The 19731-nt window shown below is 39.7% G+C and overlaps 1 protein-coding gene across 7 annotated transcripts in view; it reads left to right on the forward strand.

The window, feature by feature from the left end:
• The window catches only part of LOC146473684 (uncharacterized), a 37209-nt gene that overhangs the window by 12332 nt on the left and 5146 nt on the right, over positions 1–19731 (forward strand). For 5 of the 7 annotated variants that reach the window (XM_085117723.1, XM_085117722.1, XM_085117726.1 and 2 more), the window contains 3 exons: positions 1760–1868; positions 16783–16970; positions 19530–19601. In XM_085117723.1, coding sequence (XP_084973849.1) covers positions 16813–16970; positions 19530–19601 — 230 coding nt within the window. In that variant the 5' untranslated portion in view covers positions 1760–1868; positions 16783–16812. Of the gene's footprint in view, positions 1–1375; positions 1469–1759; positions 1869–11738; positions 11926–16782; positions 16971–19529; positions 19602–19731 lie in introns of those variants that run through there. The other 2 variants (XM_085117725.1, XM_085117720.1) reach the window with 2 other exon arrangements.

Genomic DNA, 19731 nt, shown 5'->3' on the forward strand with positions numbered 1-19731 from the left:
CATGAAAAATATGAAATTTCGGAATCACTCTATTTTTCTAGTTAAACAGTCATTTGAGGAAAGCAAGTTGTATTTGACGTTGCCGAAAGCGAAAGCAAATTTACCTGTCACTATCTCCTCTATGTTTACAAAATAAATCTTTCCCTTTTAATTTTAGGATTCCACCTTGATATTTCAATTTCACCTAGTCGGTTTGTGGTTATATGACCTGGGTTACTTTTTCTAACATATCTACCGGTCAGACATTAAACATTGTCAACCACAGAGTCCGGCTTACAAGTATTTGTTCGCGTGCGCTTGTTGACGGATGCGCATGCGTTATTTGAACAGAAAGCGGAAATGCGCCTTTTGCTAATTTAAACAGCTACAGTTTCAAGTACTATATCACGTGGGTAGCAAACTATGATAACTTTATTCGTTTACATTATGCTAGAAAAACATTTCCAGTACGATAAAATGTTTTTGAAACCTAGACAACCACGCCAGTCGATGCAGTCGGAGCTAAAAGAAATAGATTTCTTTCATGACTGTTTTCTTTGCAATGGAGATCTTGTATCATTTTCGTGGAGAATGTCAAAAACTCCGTTGAAAACGTTAAGTTCTCGGTGATTAATGAAGGGTGAAAAATGCACTGTTTTGCCAGGTGAAAACTGATTCTGTGATGCATATTTTTAAACGCGTTTTTTAAGGTTGATTTTGTTGTTGATCTGACAAATTGTTGAAAGCACGGTTAAGAAATGTAACTACGAAACGCACAAATAAGAACAATAGTTTTGATTTAATTATGACTTTTGTTTTTCCCAGATCTTTATCATATTTAATAATAATAAAAAAAAATCGAGGACACTAATTTTCATACCTTTTAGCTCTTTCAGATTTTACCGAATTTGCAAGTTTACTTTGAAGTTTGTTTGTACGTAGCTTCTTTTTTTATTTTACAGTAAGCACAATCTTTTTTTCTTTACAGTAAACAGTAGTGACCCGGTGATTGTTTTATATCCGGTCTTCGTGACATAATTAAATCTCGCTTGGATCAAATTAAACGGGTAGATCGCAGATAAAAAGACACAATTCAATTTACTCAAGGGAGTAGGGGCACAATTCAAGCGAAGATTACCAAATAAGATTTCTACCCGAGTACAATTGAAACAGGCCGCACGTAATTAATTTTGCACTTTGAAAAGTAAACTTTGGCTGGGCCTTGCGTCCATTTAGACGCGAAGTGTTTGCTTTTTGACGCGAAACACAATCGCAGCCCTATACATCACTAACAATGAATTGTTGACAATTTGCAAACACTCGCAGCCTGAGAAGTGGCGCCGAATCGCCTTTCAATCAAATCAGCTCAACTTTTGCATAGCTAATGCGGCGTGTTTATTAAGTGGCACAGACGCGCCGAAAAAAACATGAGCGTTGCTTCGTTTATCGGCTGACCGTCGATCAAACGTGAAATCCCCGCGGGATAAAGGTACCGTGCTTTAATGTACGACGCTGGGCTGAATATGAAAGACCGGTCGAAAAGTGCGGTTGCGCCTTTTTAAATGCCGAATTCCTTGCGAGGACGTTTCGCAGCTAAGGAAACAGCACTTGTAATCGGCAATCATTTTGACCCACAACCGGATCATGGGGCAAGACTTAAAAACATCTGCCAATTTGACAGAGTCGGATTTGGTTCCCTTTAAGTAATGACATTGCGGTCAAGCGCTACAAGGTTTGGTATGGCTCTAAAACCGCACATTTGATTTTGTACTTTTGGCAGGAATCTTTGAATGCATTTAACAGCATACCAGGCCCTGAGACTCTCTTTACGGGGGAACAAAGCACCGCAAGCTGGACTGTGAAACCGGGAGCTGTCATTTCAAAGTTCGGTAAGTCGCAGCGCGCGTTGTGCCTTACGCCTGCTACAAAAACAGGCGAAAAGCAATTTATTTTCGCAGTGCAAGGCTTAGCAACTGATATATACAACCTTGCGGTCGTAAACTTAACTGCACTTCATTTCGTTTCCTTCTGTGTTTCAATCACAAAGCACAGCAAGAATAAATTGGTCTATTGATCGTCGCTCTGTGTCAAAGGCACTCAATAACCATATCAATCTAGTTCTATTCTTAGCTTTTCTTGATAAGGGAAGATGCCCTCGGATTCGTGTCGAGTCGGACGCAAGCTACTTTCGATAACTTTAATTCCCGATTTTCGCGAGAATATATGCCGTGGACTACCCACTTAAAGTTTCACTTGCTGTTTTCAGAGTTCATGAATATGTAAAAGATTTATTAAAAATCTAACGTGTGCGGTTGATTTGCAAAATAAATAGACAGAAACCAATGTGAAGTTTGGGAAGGAAAGTAATATATTGGATAAGCGTTGGCTTCGATTCGACAGTTTTAAGGCTAAGTTTTTAATGTTTGTATTAATATGAATTTTGTGCAGCATGCAGTTGTATCGCTTTACTGATCACAGAGTTGCTCCACGGATTTTAAATAGAGCGTTCCAGGGCGTTCAACGTTTAAAGAGAAAGAAAATAATTTTCATTGAGATACCATATCGGTCTCTTTCAAACGACTTGCCCATGGCACTTCAGTTCAAAGTGATAATCGATTTGATTTATTTTACCTCTGGGAAGATAACTTCTCTCGTTAAATAGAGATTGCTATTGCAAATTAACCATTTAAAAATCTTGGTGTCTCGGGACTAAGTGTACTTAGGAGAGCGTTGAAAGATAAATCGCGCTGAACTCTTAAAGCATTTCAATTTCGGTAAACGCCCAATTCAAGAATGGCGAACTGAAATTACTGAACAAATTTGATTTTTCGCAGAAAATTCTCGGAATACGGGTCAAATGACTCGTCGGGCGGGACATTTTCTTAATTTTATGCTCTCTTTAAGGACCTACTCCGCCAATGGTCGTTCACTGAATTATCACATTGTTATTTTTCAAAGATGGCAGCTTCCTAGCTAGGAGGGCAAAGTAACGGAAAACGGAGAGGTCATTGTCCGGAAAGAGAATTGCCAGAAAACTGGCTCAAAGGTTGTCATCGGCTAACGGTAATTACGTCGAGTTACATAAACTCTAAGAGGGCGGCAAAAATATTTATTTGGCCAAAGAGAGTGCTGTTTTTGGACCGATTCGATCAATTTTTTAAGACCTCTGTGGATTATAAATAGGTACAAGGGAATTGCCGGAGAGCTCTGTGGGGGAGCCGTGAAACAGACTAGCTACTTTACCAACCTTTTGTAAACTGTAAGACGAAACATATTTTGCGATCTATTTACTTTTTTTTTCCTTTGAGAATTGTTTGTTGGCAGGTCAACCGTGCCCTGCATGTGTCGCGATAACGGTTCTTTTTGACAAATACCGTAAATTAATCCAAAATCGTTGTTTGGTTTGGTGTACAATGGACAGCGCCCGCTTTCAGGCCGTCAAAGTTCCCAAGGACAGAAGGTTGTAATTTGGGGTTATCGCCAGCGAGCAGTTTTAGAATTGTAATTCATTTAATTTTGTCGTTATTCGAATCCAGTAGAAGTTTATAAAACCTGCTGCAACGCCTCAATGATTTCTTAACGCCTGAATTGAAAACGGCACTCAATTGAACTTCTACTAATTCTCCAAACATGTCCAAGGTTATCTCTCCTACTTTCTTGTGATCAATTATAGGAGTTTGCCGCTTTCGTTAGTCTAGATCTTTCGACACACCTACATACCTTTTAAGTAGAATTGTTGACCGCTTTTCTATTAATTTATCTTTTGATTTCTGATAAGGATGCCAATTACCCATGCCGGCCAAAAATAACCATCGTGGTCGTGGTGTATTTGCAAAGTTTAATAACAAGAGTACTCGTTTTGTTGCAAATGCAATTCTTCAGTTATGTTTGAGCAATACACTTGAAGTCGTTCCCGCGATCGACCGTTTGGGGAAAACTTAGACGAGAATTCGCGATCGATAGCCCATGGTCAATAGACCGCATCACCGTTTTTTGCAAACTTTACGTTACGTTTAAACTTAAGATTCAAATTTCCCGGACATATATCTTCGCATATAAGGAAGATATAACGCCCGAATTCACAGATTTGCTTGCTTTCTTAGATGCTTTTTTTCACTGATATCAATATTTTTTTCTGTCCTATCCGAAAATGCAAAATTTCATTCGAAGTTTTGTAATGAGGTACACCAAGAAAACAAGATTGGCTTCAGTTCGTCGCAGATACCGGATGGAGGCCGGATGAAGATAGCGTTGTCATTCCAACATAGTTTACTATAAAAGAATAAACCTACCCTGAAAATTGTTCAGTCCATCGTATTTCCTGTGCGGTGAGCCAAACTTGTTAAAAATTTTATTTACAGCAACTAAAAACCACGGAAGGATAAAATTAATCTCAAAACTTAATTTGTTCCTGAAATCGAAGCAATTGTTTTAAAGGTCATCTCCAAACTTTCAAACGTTTCAGCGGAAAGCTGTAGCTTTCTTTCAACTTACTCTGCTTTGTGTGGAAACTTTTTCCAGAAAAGTTTTCAACCCCTCATGCAATTTTTACGCCCTTCGGCTAACCACTAATAACTGGGTGCAGAAACCGTTTCGGCGGCAAAATGTCTCATTGTTGACCTCAGGAACTACTAACAAATTTAATTAACGGCTAAACTTTAGAACTTTGATGGTACAGGAACAGAGACGGAAATATTGAAACAAAGAAGGAATATTGCAAGAGAGATGAGACAATATGGCGGATTATAGAACACCATGAACCCATGCACACAAAGGATTAATTAATGGCGAATTATTGTCAATCGGAAGGAGGAAACTGGAAAGAATTGTCGGTACTTTAAAAAGTCGTTTGGAAACTTTTACTTGTAAACTGTAATTCCCTCTTGCAGTTGATGCGTACGTAATTTAACTTTAAGAAACATTTATGGACCTATTTAATCTTCGATAAAACACTAACAACAATGGGCGAACACGTAGCATTCCACGGTTACTTTGTTTAAGATTTTTAAGTAGTTTAATAACACAGGAATGACCTTAAGGAAAACCTCATTGACTTATAACAAATTTACAGCTAAGCTCTGAAAAGTTTCTTCGTAGAAAGAAAGGCGATTTTCAATGCAATGTTGTTTTTTGGTGCCGGCCCTTAAAACGACAACTCCATGTTCATAAACCGATTACTACACAAGCCGGGTTAAGAGAAAGAAAAACAACGAAAGAGCTTTGGAAATTCAAGCCAAAAAGCAATTCCCACCATGTTGCGAAATACCATGATAAACTGAGTGAATGCCATCAACGATGTACAAGTTGTAGCTTGCGGTAAACAAACCTTTACACTGACTACACGCGAGCATTGTTCGCTTTAACTTGGAACAAACAAATTTAAGAGCCAACTATATAAAGAATATTCTTAGTCCGGGAATTAATGTGACCGCTATCATTTTTTTACTCCGGATGTGGTCACTTTTAATCCACCGCGGTCACAGAATGAATCGATGAAATTTGCATTGGCACAAGAGCTGACAAACGGGTAAATGAATAGATGCAGTGGTTTGTGCCGGCTACCGGCTTTGCGGTGGACGGAAGATCTAGGGGTCAAGTGCTTGAGCTCTGTTTCTCATTGTCTTTAAAGGACCATGCTGTACTACAGTGGAATTTTTCTGCGACATTAATTTGCCAGAAACTGTGTCAAAATCTTGGCTTAACATCTTTGCTTATTTAAGACATTTAATGCTCCCCAGTTAATACCAAGAGTAAGGGATCCGGATCCTGAAGTGAATTTTGGACGGTACAACTTACCATGCTAAAATTATAAGTTAGTATATATCTTCAGCTTCTAGAAATGCTCCATGAAAACAAAAATAAGGCAATAGAAAATGGATTCTCGAAGGAACAACAATCCGCAGTCACTTAGAAAACTCTAGTTCCAAGTTATACACAGAAAGAATTTTAGAAAGTGCTGGTCCAATGTGGAGCAAAGACTGTCTATTTTTATAGATTCAGTTCTGGTAATTTTTAACAAAACTGGACCACTATTGAAGATGGTTTCCATCGTAAAAGAAGTATTTTTTCTTGGAGCCCGCAGCTACTTAATCCGGTGGGTGAGTCACGAAATTTTTGGGGGAGATGTGCGGCTCGATTCTCAAAACCCTGATCCTTTTTCAGACCGACATATGTAATGTTTCGGTACCCCTTTCTAAACCTGGTCTGTGAAATTCAAACCCATTTTCAGACCTGGTCTCTAGAATCCTTACCTGTATTCCAACTCGGAGACCAAATGGTTAAAATCTAGACCCTATTTGAGACGAAAATGGCTCAAAAAACCATACCCATTAGGGCTGCACATACCTACATATATGGAGGGGTACTATACCCGCACCTCCCCCCCCCCCCCCCCCCCCGCGGGACTAAGATTAATAGACACACGGCTGGACATCATCCTTCAAATACTTCACTTACGGCGAGTACAAAGTTCTAGATTTCCTTCTAAATATAGGTTGTCATGAATAGCAGGTGTAGCAACAATATAAATTCAATACTTGCTTGTCAAAAACCAGCTATCAGCGCTTGAAGCTTATGTAAGTGTGTACTTTTGAGTCACGCCTTGTTACGCCCAGGCATTAAGCAAAAAACAAACCAAAGACCCAGAGCAAACAAAAAGCTAGGTGAAACTGGTGCGAATAGTTGAGGTTCGAACCCAAGTGGTATATGAACGAGAATTTTACTATACCGTACCTATGAAATTTTCAAATATATTTATTGATGAACGACTGGGAGAAACTGGCAAGCAGACAATTCTCAGGCCCTGACCGACAAAGTAGGCTGGAGACCACACACAATCATCACAATTCCAATTCAAGACAATTACACAATGGAATGAAGTAGTTGATTTGAGAATTACTCCATTTGAAAGGAATTTTATATAGAATGGGAGTGAAAGAGACTTGAACATCTCATCTCCCTTTAGGTCTAAATGGTATAGATTAGAAGCTTCACGCGTTTTGATGGTTAAAACTTATGTTTTATTAGCGCGTAAAACGTTGAGTGGTGTCTGTGCTGTATTGATTTCAAAGTGTACTCCTCGCGCATTCCTACAGAAATGTGAAAACCACTCCCCTCTGGCCTGTGTTCATCTGCATGGCTTTATAATACAAAATAGGAGTTTCACGAGTTCTGATTGGCTAAAAAAATCGTAATACTATATTAAGCGCGATATATTGGTTTAAACGTGCACTCCTCAAGATCAAAATAAATGTGCGTTCCTGGTGTTTTCAACTGCCCTTGTCGGTTCTCAAATTTTTTTCGTTATTTTTGACAATATAATACATGATTTTGTCGTCTAAAGCAAATAAAAAATTGTAAATTACTCATAAAAAGAATCGAACTCTGTCAGGAACTTGCAATGTTTCCAGGCAAACGGAAAGCGAACGTCGAAATTGTGTATCACAAGAAAGACAAATATATTCCACATCGCCTTACTAAATCATTTTTGAGTGAACATTCGAAAATACTACTAAAATTTGAGGAAAATACAACCAAGAAAATAACACAAATCTCAGCACAGCCGGCGAGGGAGACGGATCAATGATGTAATGACAGACACACTTAAGTTACTTGAAAGAAAATTCCATTCTGTGAAAGGATTTTTAAAACCACAATCAGCTCCAATGGAATTTGGTCGTTTTCTCATTTGAGGATAAGTTGACCTCTCAAGTGGTTAAGCCGCACTTGTTGCATGACAGTCTGCAGTCGCTCGAAGTCGCTCAGTATGTCATGTGTCAGTATACGCTAGCTATATTCGATTGTATTCGGTGAACTATGGAGAGAATGCCCTTGTGTGACCGGAAAATAGGCGTTTTACAGTTGGCATGTTAAAAAATTTGCAGCTTTATCATGTATAAAACGCAGTTAATAGTGGCTAAGTTACCACTGTGAAGGCGTGCGCGGTGGCCAGCACTTTGGTTTGTAGACAACATCTTTGCTCTTTATCGTCTCTCTCTCTAAAACCAGGGGTATAACAAATTTCTGGGACAAGCCTGTACTGGACTTGGAACCCATCCGGGGGAAGAAGTATTTTCCCAAGTTACCTCTTGCTGTAGAAACCGGTAGTAGTTAAACTTTATCTACGTAGGCTCGTGTGTAGTAGACCTGCGCTCTTCGCAATCTCTATTTTCACTGGACCCCAATAACCTGCAGCTGCATTGTTTTTTAGGGTTGGGAGCATTGTTCTGTTGTTAGTTCTTTTGTCCTCTCGACAAAGCATGTAAGACGTTGCAAATTATGCAGGTCGCCCCATAGTGTGGCGCGAGTGTCCCATTGCTGGCCTGCTAGATACAAAACCATGCTTGATATGAAATACGCAATGATGACGTCAAGTCGCTGTCAAATATACACGCACAGATTGGGTGTTACTAAATTTCGAGTCTATACAATTATTGACTAAAAGCCGCTCTTAAGCAAAATGCATTTTTCAAATTGCTATTCTTAGCTGGATAAGAGGCGTAGATAATCCAAAGGTTAAAGCTAAGCTCGGCTTGGGCAAGGTGCCGAATCTACGATTAACAAAATAAAGCTAAAAGGGGCAATGTCACATTTTTGTGGTATCACTTTGTATGTCCCCCCTAAAAAACATATTTGTATCGATGGAAACATTGAAATGATGGTTCGGTTTTGTTAACGATGACCCTATAAGGACACAGAAACTAGTGTTAATTATCTTTGGCTGCGGATGGCCAGGATTGATTTGGATTGCAACTTAAAGAAATTGGCCAATTTTTATCAAGTTTTTCCTGCGTATTTTGGAAAAATCACTGACTAAAAAACTGATAATAGTTTGTTCTTCTCAGGAGAACTCACTTGGTATTTTCTTCTCGGTGCTCTAGTTAATGGGTAAGAAAAGTTGCCTTGTCAAATCATATTTGAACAGCTTTGACCAAACTTAGGGGAAACCTCCTCGATAGTGCCTAAACGATCGGCAGTCGTTATGGACGCACGCCAGGCGTGCGTTTCTCAAAGCTCCCGAAGTGCTTTCGGGCCCGAAAAGTATTTTTCTTATCCCTTTTCTACACATTATTAGTTATTTTTCGTACAAACGTACAAACTTAATCTTGGAAAACTTAAAATGTTTTTGCTTCCAAAATTACCCAAAAAATGAACTTTTGGTAAGAAATTTGGTGCATGTAAAATAGTTTTTCGGGTCCGAAATCTTTTCGGGAGTTTATGAAACGCACCCCAGATCACGAAGTGTTTCCTATTATTTCCGTCAAATTTTCGTCCAAATTAAATTTATCACTATATCAAGGAAGCCTTCCATAGAGCTCCTGTAAAATATACAGACAAAATCTCAACCCACCAATCATAACAAAGGGAATTAACCAATCAGAGCTCAGCTACAGAAACGTGTGGCCAGAGCCATTTTTCTTTCATTTGTGGCGTGCAAACAAGCCATCAAGTATTGCTGATCGGAAATTTTCAGGATTATTCCACGACAGTTTGTTAGCAGTTCGAGTTGTTGCTAATGTTTCTGTAACTCAGTGGGGAGAGAGGCAATGCGGAGTTGTCTATATTAACTCTCCGTCTCTACACTGAATTGAAAACGAGTGCATTTTTATGCGTTTTTGCCAATCGTCTGATCGAAAACTGAGATGTCTTCCGGTAAAAAGGAAGTTTTCGAAAACGCTGTTCTAACTGGGGACTTCTGAAACCGAGGGGACGTCTATTTGGACGAAAAACAAAGCCTTGCGAAAACGCTTACATCACAACTAACTATGCAAAATGGCGGCAGTCTACGAAAGTATGGATCATGTGCACAAAACAGCAAACGAGTCTGAAAGCAAATGCATCTTTCGATATCATTTTTCATTCCCTAGTGTGAACAACGGAAAACAGTGTGGAAACGCTGGTGTGGACGCAAATCTTTTGTGTGTTTCTGAATGAAAACGAAGGCTTTCGAAGACTCATCAGTGTGGATGAGCCCTGGGGAAACGACAACTCATAAATAGCGTAGACCGCAGCCTTCAAGCAGCAACCCTCTGATCGTTCGATCGAGCCTCTAACGCGCTTACCAGACTTCCACCCAGTGCATATAGTATCTTGTTAATTTCAAAATAGTTATCAGTGCGTGAGACGTTTTCCTCACAAATCTTTATATTGTCGCCGAGTTGTCTTCTTGGGATTCTGGGGTCCCCTAGATAACGATAGTATCAGTAAATAATTAGGGAGGGGAATTTGCCTGATAGCGTAGGAAACCGTGATGTCCAAATGAGGTTTTATAACACAAAAAGCTGCTTAAACTGATAAAACAGAATTGATACATCAATAGGGATTACTGCTACGCCTGGTTAAAAAGATCAGGCGCAAGTGATTGGCGAAAGTCGAAATTCAGCCATGGAACAGCTCTTCACCTCTAACCTGTTACAAGAATCGAAGAAGAGGAATTGCGCATAGAAATTATAGTGAGAGGTTAAAATCTTACTGTCGTTTCCACCGCGTTCTCAAGCCCTCCCAATGTTCTTTACTGGGGTACATCCCTCCAGGGAGTATTGAAACAAAATTTCTGTGAACCATATAAACGGGCAAATTAGCTTGTCATACTTTTAACCTTTTCACTCGGCAAGTCAGTCGGTTTAGGGACCATGGCCGCTATTTTTAACTGTTGTGTCTGTGGATGAAGTGCAAAAGTGTGATTATTCAGACGAAAGCTTTTCAGCTGTAATTTCCCTTAATAATGTTCATTGTTCTGTAATAGACCATCTTAAAAGTTTAAAACGTCTGTGCAGGAAATCCTAAAGTGTGACCACTCAAACTGGAAAAGTAGCACTTTGAATTCCCGTGACTGTTAGTTTAACAATTCTTGTCGGGAACGATAAACAAGGGAGTGCAAAGGCTGCAAAGCAAAATAACGTCCTTGACAAAGAGAGCAGACACTCCCCAACGTTATCTTTTCACCCGTGCACGATATTCTTCTTGGCTTTGTCACTTCAGTAGGCCTACACACCCTTCACCCTTCTATTTTCACTGGACCCTGATAACCTGCAGCTGCATTGCTTTTTAGGGCTGGGAGCATTGCTCTGTTGTTCGTTCTTTTGTCCTCTCGACCAACCATGTAAGACGTTGCAAATAGTGCAGGTCGCGACCGTCATTTTTATGGGGGCTCGGGGTCACCCCATTTTGGGGGATTCTGACGAATGTAAAGTGGTCTTAAAATCAAACTAAGTCGTCTCAGCTGCAGATAATGGGAAAACTCAAACGGTATGCTTGGAAGCCTTCTAGAAAGTGGTTAAAGTTTGTCAAGAAATGAATGAAACAACACAAATTGATCTCTGTTTTGCAAACTGATGTTTCTTTTGTGACAGAAAACTTGGTCATGCAGGTTCGTTGTATTCCAGATCACCCAGTTTAAATTGATCTCACCGTGCATGTGTTCATTTCTGAAATTTTACCGTACAAAGCTATTAAAAGGAACCAGTGAAGGCAAAGCAATTTTTACGCCATCGTTTATAGAAAATGTCTTGGATTTGCAAGATTTGCGTCTAGAAAAATGCACGCTCAGATTAACCTTAAACTCAAATTTTTCAACGATTGAATCATTGCCGTTGTTAGCTTGCCTTTCACGGCTTAAACTACTTACGGGTGTTTTTTAATCCAAGGGCGCGTGTTCTTATCAAGTAATCTTTAGTAACGCTCGAAGATAAAACTGCTTGCGCCCCATGACGTCACGCAGTCACGTGCGGCTTTGATCGGGTAATTTCCATATGTTAGTTGATTGTTTCCTGAGGAAGTTTATAGCGTAAACAACTTATAGTAGCATCTTATGTGCAGATGTAACCCGTTTAAAACTGTAACCAGTTAGTTGGATCAGTGGGAGCAAACAGTGTTTTAATCTCTAATTTTCGAAGGCAGAGTATAGATTCAGCGGAGCTGCGTCCTCTGGGAGAAATCTGAATGGCGGTTAGTTTTACTGTTTTTTTTTTACATATCTTCATAATAGCATCCCTATAGATGTAAGATTTAGCTCACAACATCTAGCTTGAGCAGCGCAAGCATATTACAGTCTATTGTTACATGTACACCGAAGCATGCATTAACTTCAATACAGAACCTCGTAATTCCTCTAAACTGAGAATGCCCTTGCGTAAAAGAGCTAAATCGTAGCTTTTTTGCAGGGGTAAGTTTTGAAAACTTCGTTTGAAAGTGTAGAAGGCCAAATTCGTGTGCGTGCTGAAGGGAAATTTAACTCTATCTGTTCTCAATTAAAGGGTCAAATCTTCGGTCAATTTACCTTAACGGTACTGCACGTCTTCAGATGAGTTCCAATAATTTCGAAGGATTAGTTGAGTACAATGTTTCCTGTATCTCTACCTATTACTCCAGAAAGGAACAAACGAAAATTCTGATAAATATCCATAAAAAAGAAAATCAAAACGGTTATGATAGCGCATCCTTTAGGATAATACACCTCACAGACGAATGTTGGATTTCAATGAGTCAGGGTCATTTAAAAAAATATATTAAATAACTTAAACTTGAACAGAAATAGGTTCATTCCCTCATGAGGAATCTAATCAGGAAACCGATTGTCCACGCGGAACAAACAAGACTTGAAATAACCAACATTTTTACACTTGGTTTTAGAGCGGAAAGATAAAAACAAACCACATTTTAAAGGCGTTACGCATATTTCCGCCAGTTGGCCCCCACACGCATGTCTGTATGCGTTAAGATGGGCGATTTCACGTCAACTCGATATCAAGAGTGTAGCTTTTTTCATAAGGAAGAAAGGCTCATTGTAAAATAGTTTAATCGCTAGTTGCATTGCTAAGAGTTTTATCGATATTTAAGTGAAGGAAAATGAGCCCTAATTTCCTGTGAATGTTTTTTTTTTATGGGTGTACACGGTGGTTTTATATTTTGAGTCTGTGGATCAAATCCTCAAGTGTGACCCTTCAAATGGTCAAATTGACCAGTACTTCCCAATAGTCAATGTTGTGATGTTGCATACTGGTGTATAAGGTGGTTTCTCTAAAGTTTGACCACCCAAATGAAAGTGAGCTAAATAATGATTTGGATGAATTTCTTAAGGGCAGGCAGCGTCACTCGGCTTTACTTTTTCGTGAAGCTATTTTTCTGTTTTGTTGTTTTTAAGCCTTATAATTTTTTCAGGTTGAACTCCGAGATTATGAGGAGTTAAGGAAAACAAATCCAACAAGAAACTAGAGCCAGATGAGAACGGAAATTCGTAGAACCCAGCCGTTTGCAATCTTTTTCCAAATAGGAATGTATTATGCTAAAAATGTTTGCTCTTTTCTAAATATATCCTCGGTTCTCCGGACATCATGACAATGGATAATCAGTGACATTGATACGAGGGCATTATAAATCGACTAAGGCATGAATTACATTCTTTTTCTATTAAAACTTCATTAAGATACGCACTCTTTTTAATCAGCCAATTAGGTTAATAGAACCTCACTTGAGATTTCACTTAGCGGTACATAGATTTTCCCTTACAACCCACGCATTTCGTCGAAAGCTGCGGAGGCTGTGTTTTGACGGTGTCCCCTTTATCAGAGAAAAAATTCCGGTGCAAACACGGGTTTGTTGTTCACGGAGGAAACAGAAGGTTCATCGCGTGCGGTTTGGGATAGACAGCTCGCGGGACTGTTGTTATAACTGATAACGATCGAAGATAGTTAAGTGATGGCGTTAAGAACATGATAACATCAGCACGCAAATCCATCCGTATACTGACAGTTAAGCCGGACTGACACTGGCAAATGATAGGCAGCGTAAAAAAAATAAATATTTTTATAGCCTGGGAAGCGGATACCTCTCCCACCACAAGCGGACACTCAGACATGATCCTACACACACATAAACATTAGAGTTTTAACTTCCCATAAGTGGACACCTTTCTAAAGTTGAACCTCAATCATAGACCTAACCACACACAAACAGAATATTTTTAACCTTTTCTTCTTAACCTCTTTTTTTAACGTCTTAGATTCGGTCGTGATCCCGGCTACACACAAACACTACATTTTTAACCTCTCACAAGCTTGCACCTCTTCAAGGCAGACAATGAGTCGTGGTTTCAGCCACACACATACAAACACTACATTGTGAGTCTGGCATAAGTAGGCACTTCTCCTAAGTGGACAGTCAGTCATGGTTCAGTTTTGGTCGCAAATGATCATAGTACGCGTTAAACTGACCTGGCTCGCTTTCAAAGTGCAGACAACATTTGTTGCTCAGAAAACTAACTTCTTAATCAACTAAATGGATGTAGTCGATGTATATCCCAAGCGGCAGCAACAACAAACAATATGACTGTTCCTTCTTTAATCTGTGCCTCGAGTCGTTGTGTGTACCAGCGGCCATATTTTCATCTCGATATCCTTGCGGCGAACTTTCTTGTTTGCATTCTCAGAGGTAAATTATTTTTTGTATTATTTGTTACCCCGAGAATTATCAGATCTACTCTTCTAATACTTAGTAATACAGCTCTTCTAAAAAGGGAAGCTAACACTTTCAATTTCTTAAAGTAGTCCGTATCGTGAATAACTTAACTCAAGTGCTGAATACAGCTCTGATTCCGCGGGTTTTTTTTTTTTTACATGTCAAGCGTACGTGATCAGAACCATACCGGCTTTTAAAAACATGTCTATTGATATGAGCTAGGTGAAGTAATTTGCTAGGTCGTTCTGAGGTGAATTTTGAGATAAGAATATGGATGACATCTTAAGCCGATGAATTTCAAACTGGTTTAGACGCAGTTGACGATACGGGGATTGCTGAAACAATAGGCACGCAACACGTGCAAACTCACAGAAGCCGATGACAATACTCTGCAGTAGCAAAGAATGTTCCTTGCTGTCACAATGCCAAACATAAATTCACTGTTTCGTATCTATAATAGTAGAGTTTGCACGATGTAAATTCTACTTCCTATAAACTAGGAAAATATTTTATGGGAGTTTCATATGTCTGCTTTTAAGCAGCTTTCCGGCAAATTGTTGTCAATTTTCGTAATTGAATTATCGCTTTGCTTTATCTTCCGAAATCAGCCGGCCAAAAGAACATGAGATATTTGTTGCCAGACGTTACTGTGTTACCGCCAGAACACTCTGATATTATAAAAGAGTGGGCTGTGTTTTAGCGACGCCAGTTTTCAGGACTTTTATTTTTGGGGGTGAAGTTCAAAGTGGGCTTTCCAGATAAAGCAATTTTATGTCGTTTATATTTCAACCCAGAATTCATTAATTAAAGGTTTCCAAAAAAACAGGCTTAATTACCAATGATGGGGTGTTAACCTTTGAGGTTCAAGGTGCTTATCCTTGAGTATCCTGCTGCAGCAGACCCGCATTTTTTAAACGCTCTGTTTTTATTGGACCCTGACTACCTGCAGCTGCAATGTTTTTTAGGGCTGGGAACATTGTTCTGTTGTTCGTTCTTTTGTTCTTTCGACAAACCATGTAAGACGTTGCAAACAGTACAGTTCGCCCCCCCCCCCCCCCCCCTCCACCCCTGTTGCTCTTTTATTGTACAGTTGGGAGAATTTCTTTAAGAATCAAGACACTTTGGTCTTTGATGACCATTTTCATTACAGCCCTTTCTTTTCGCACTACTTTTTAAACTGCAATTGGTCTGTCATTAATTCATTCCCTTCATTTCGTTTCACGAATGTTTGATTGAATATTGATTTTGTACGGAGATATTATGTGTTGGTCAGTATTCGAAAGTAGAGAAACGACTGAAATAGAATAGGCCACTTCAGAGTTGCTTGGAACCTCATTATGAATGCGAGGCTAAGTGCAAAGCTTTTCATGTAAAGGCAAGTTTTGCTTGCACGAAGCCTCGTTTTCATAATGAGGTTCAAAGCAACTCGGAAATGGCCTGTTGACGACAGAGCTGTGGAAACCAGGCAGCTTTTGATGATGTAGCTTATATAAACTGTTTCCTCTGATTTATGACTTGCCAAATATGATACTTCCAATTCTTAACTGATTCCAAAAGCGCGCTTGCATCGGATTTGTAAATATAAATCGGAATCTTTCGTGGAAGGGTGCACGAAGATTTGCCGAACAAAAACGTCACGACAGCCCAAAAGACAGCTGAAAAGTCTGTTTGATGTGGACGTGAAGTTTAGTAGCTGGTGGTACATAAAGGATCTCTAACATTTATTAGCTTTGCTTCAAATCCAAGGGAACTTAACTTTCTGCGACATAAATTTCGGTTTAAATATACCGCATACCAAACCAGGAAGTGAAATCACCTTGTAGGTTTACAAAACTAGGAATTTCTCATGCCTGTGTCTGTGAACAAAAACAAAGTAACGCTTCTTGAACCCCTTAATCGTGTCTTGCCGTTTTAGCTTGAGATATGCAGCTTTTCTTCGCCATTCGTCGCGACGCAGTTTGTGTCCAGCTGCCACGTTATTGCTCATGGGCGTTGCCATATCAATGTCACCCATAAAGTAAACAATAGTGTTATTATACCTCACGCACTGCACCATATCAAGCCTTCACGGAAACGGCCTTCCGCGATCACCAACGATAGATGTATCACCGGAAAGGTCTTTCTAACGTGTGGTACTTAACTCAGCGAAATCAACCGATGGGCGATCGAAACCACGGACTCAATTGTGGTCATTTATCTGGGAGTCTGTAAATTTCGCTTATCAACTCTATATCAGACAGATATGAGTTATTAATGTCACTCTTATTCGCTCGTTATCTGTCATAATCTCTCGCGATTGTTTTCACACTGCGTTTTTAATGGTTCTCTGTTTATTTTCTCTTCAAACAGCTCGTAGCTTCGGCCAGAGAAGCACGCAAGATGAACGTAGCGCTGGTTGTGTTCCTTGTAATGGCGTCGCTCCGCTGTTGTGTGGCGTTTGAGTGCCCGAGACAGTGCAAATGTGGGGAGACCATTCGATGCAGAGTACAAGATTTAAAGATCTTGAAGAAAATATTACCTACCAACATCACACGCCTGTAAGTAGACAAAAACTCTCATTGATTGTTGTGTTATATCTGTCTCGGTGACGTTGATCTATGACTAATGCGGATTTGCTGTGGCTTAGAACTAGGTTTAATCACCTACCTACAGAGCCAACTGTTGGATGTATAACTCGTTTTACAAGCGATAAATGGGTGAATTTGTGTTTCTGCACAACATTTGCTTGCTAGGCAATGTCACAAATCGCAAGTCTCCTATGAATACAGGGGCTTCTAAGCTAGAATACCAGCCTCGTAGCTGAGTGGGGCACGCTAGCTCAATAAAGTTCCTAACTTGGGGACGGTACTCGGGCACGGGCACTATTTTAAACATAGCTTTCTTTTCTGGTGCCCAAGCAAAAATCTCTGCACCGTGTACTCGGGCACCAGTCCTTGAGGGCACGGGCATTGGTCTGAATAGGATTTTAATTTGTCAGTTCCCGCGGTTTTTTTTCCACATTCCTCCCTGCAATGCACTAAACAAAATGGCGGACGCTACGTTGACAACGAGAACACGATTGCTCTTTGGCCGCCAAGGAGACTGACTGAACGTCCTTCTACCTAGTGTGAACAGGGCCTTACTAACGAGAGTGAAGTCCACGGCGTTTTGACAGTCCCTACAGAACTCTTTTGCTGCGGTTGAAACAATAGTCTTGGAGTTGTTTTCCCACTGTCAAGTTATAATGTGGGACAGCATGATGTTTAAGGTTTTACAGATGTGACCTTATTGAGTAAACATGCAAAAAATAAGACCTTTTAACCAAAGCCTCACGCACAGTTTCAAAAGTCTGTTTTTCTTCGCTGGCTGGCCGAATTCATATATCTAAAAACATTGTTAGCGACAGATTACGTTTTAACGCGGAAACTTGAGCTGCATTAACGTTAACAAAACCCAAGTCTTTGTAAGCTGGAAGCTGGGAAAATTTTCTAAAAGCACCTATTAGGAATACGTTAGAGTTTATTGTGAACTGAAAATACAGAACGGCTGAGTTTTCTAACTCTTCAAAAGTGTAAGTTAGTTTTAACTAATTGCTATCGATTGTGGTTGTTACCGCGTTTATACAATTGTCTTTACAATCGAGTTTTTTAAACAAACATGGCAAAACCCCAAGAACGAGTCGGCAGAAAATAAACTCTTCTTTGCGTTCTGTTCAACGTCTTTCTCACTTTGTGTCAACGCTACTAAAAAAACACAAACAAAGCGATACAAGTTTTGGATACGGTGCGTGGCGGCTGTTTATTTTACGGCCTATAATGCAGAGATCCATGTAATAATATTTTGATAAGCTTGCTTATGATGCGTTCTCTATTACCCTTGGAGAATCGGGGGATTTTAAAAATCTTTAAGGTGTGAACAACTGCACCCCTATTAAACACAGGACCACAGCTGTAGACAAAATACGGATCAATTTATTGTTAGGTAACGCTAAATTTAGAATAAGACGCGACCCGGTGTGGTTGATAAATAATCGTTATCATGCAAGATATCGTGATAACGTTATGATAAGCTGATTTTAATAAAAATCTTAAGAAAGAAGAAAAGACTCCGCTACTTGTCAAGCAAAAGCGATATTCTAGGTAATTTTAAACTGCACGTACTTCCTTTTGCGGGTTCATTGTAGTGTAACCCTTTTAACGATTTCTGACGCCATCTTGGTTTGGGGGAGAAGTGGGGGGGGGGGGGGGGAGGGGGAGGGTGCAAAGATGGCTTTTACTCTGTTCGAATTTGATAAACTCTCAAAATTTTAAAATTAGTTTTGTAGGTCTAAGTTACGAAATTCACCTAATCAAAAATTAGAACATAACAGGCGTTATGGCATTCGTGAACTAACATTAGAAATCTTCTGCTCGTGTTGCTTGTAATCTCGCGACAATTTGCATATTTTGATTAGAAAGGTTTGTATGACATTTTGAGATTTCATTTACGGCTGGTACAGCTGTATATTTGGCGAAAATAGTGTTAAGTCAAATAACTTTTAAAACTTAGTTTAAAAGTTCGTTACAATACAAATGACTTTAAAAATCCGACAGTGATTCCAGCAGAGTTACTGAGGTTCAAATCGCGTACATTTGCTGTAATTTAAGCCGTGTTTGTCTCCCAGCCAAGCTAGATGAAGTAAAAAAAATGATGGAGTTCCATGTCTTCTTGTTTTACGGAGTTTTGCACGCTGTATAAGTGCATACGCACAGAACGATCGATAGGAAAAAGGCGTTCATGTGTGTAAAACGCGCGCGAATATGTGTTTGCGTAATGGGGGGGATGGGGGAAGGTGGGCTGCATTTGATTCACGCGTGGAACTGATATGTTGAAGGGGCGGGGAAGAGGGGAAATCCGAAGCTAAGCCGAAAACCGCAACAACAATCCCAAACCAGATCATAACGATGTCACTCGAACAATTCTGGTCTTCGTGATTCATACACCGAAGGTCATATTGTTATGTTTTGGGATTAAAGTGACTCTGTCAACGGTCCGTTTTCTCTGGCAATTTCCCAACATCATGAAGCACTGTTTCGGATTTGGGTTTACTGAACTGTTTTGTTTTGTTCGACTTTCAGTGATCTATCATCAGATGACATTAACAAGATACCACCTGGAACATTTGAAAATTTCACTTCACTTCGATACCTGTAAGTAATGCAATTCATTTAAGCTTAACTACTAACAGAGCGACGTGCCGGGAAGTGACCATTTTTAATCACATGTATGATTAGTAATTATTTGTGTAAATTTCAGCAAACCTCTTATAACGAGGCAGTG

This window comes from Pavona decussata, unplaced genomic scaffold (assembly GCF_977016875.1).
Source record: "Pavona decussata unplaced genomic scaffold, jaPavDecu1.1 SCAFFOLD_92, whole genome shotgun sequence".
Classification (NCBI taxonomy): domain Eukaryota; kingdom Metazoa; phylum Cnidaria; class Anthozoa; order Scleractinia; family Agariciidae; genus Pavona; species Pavona decussata.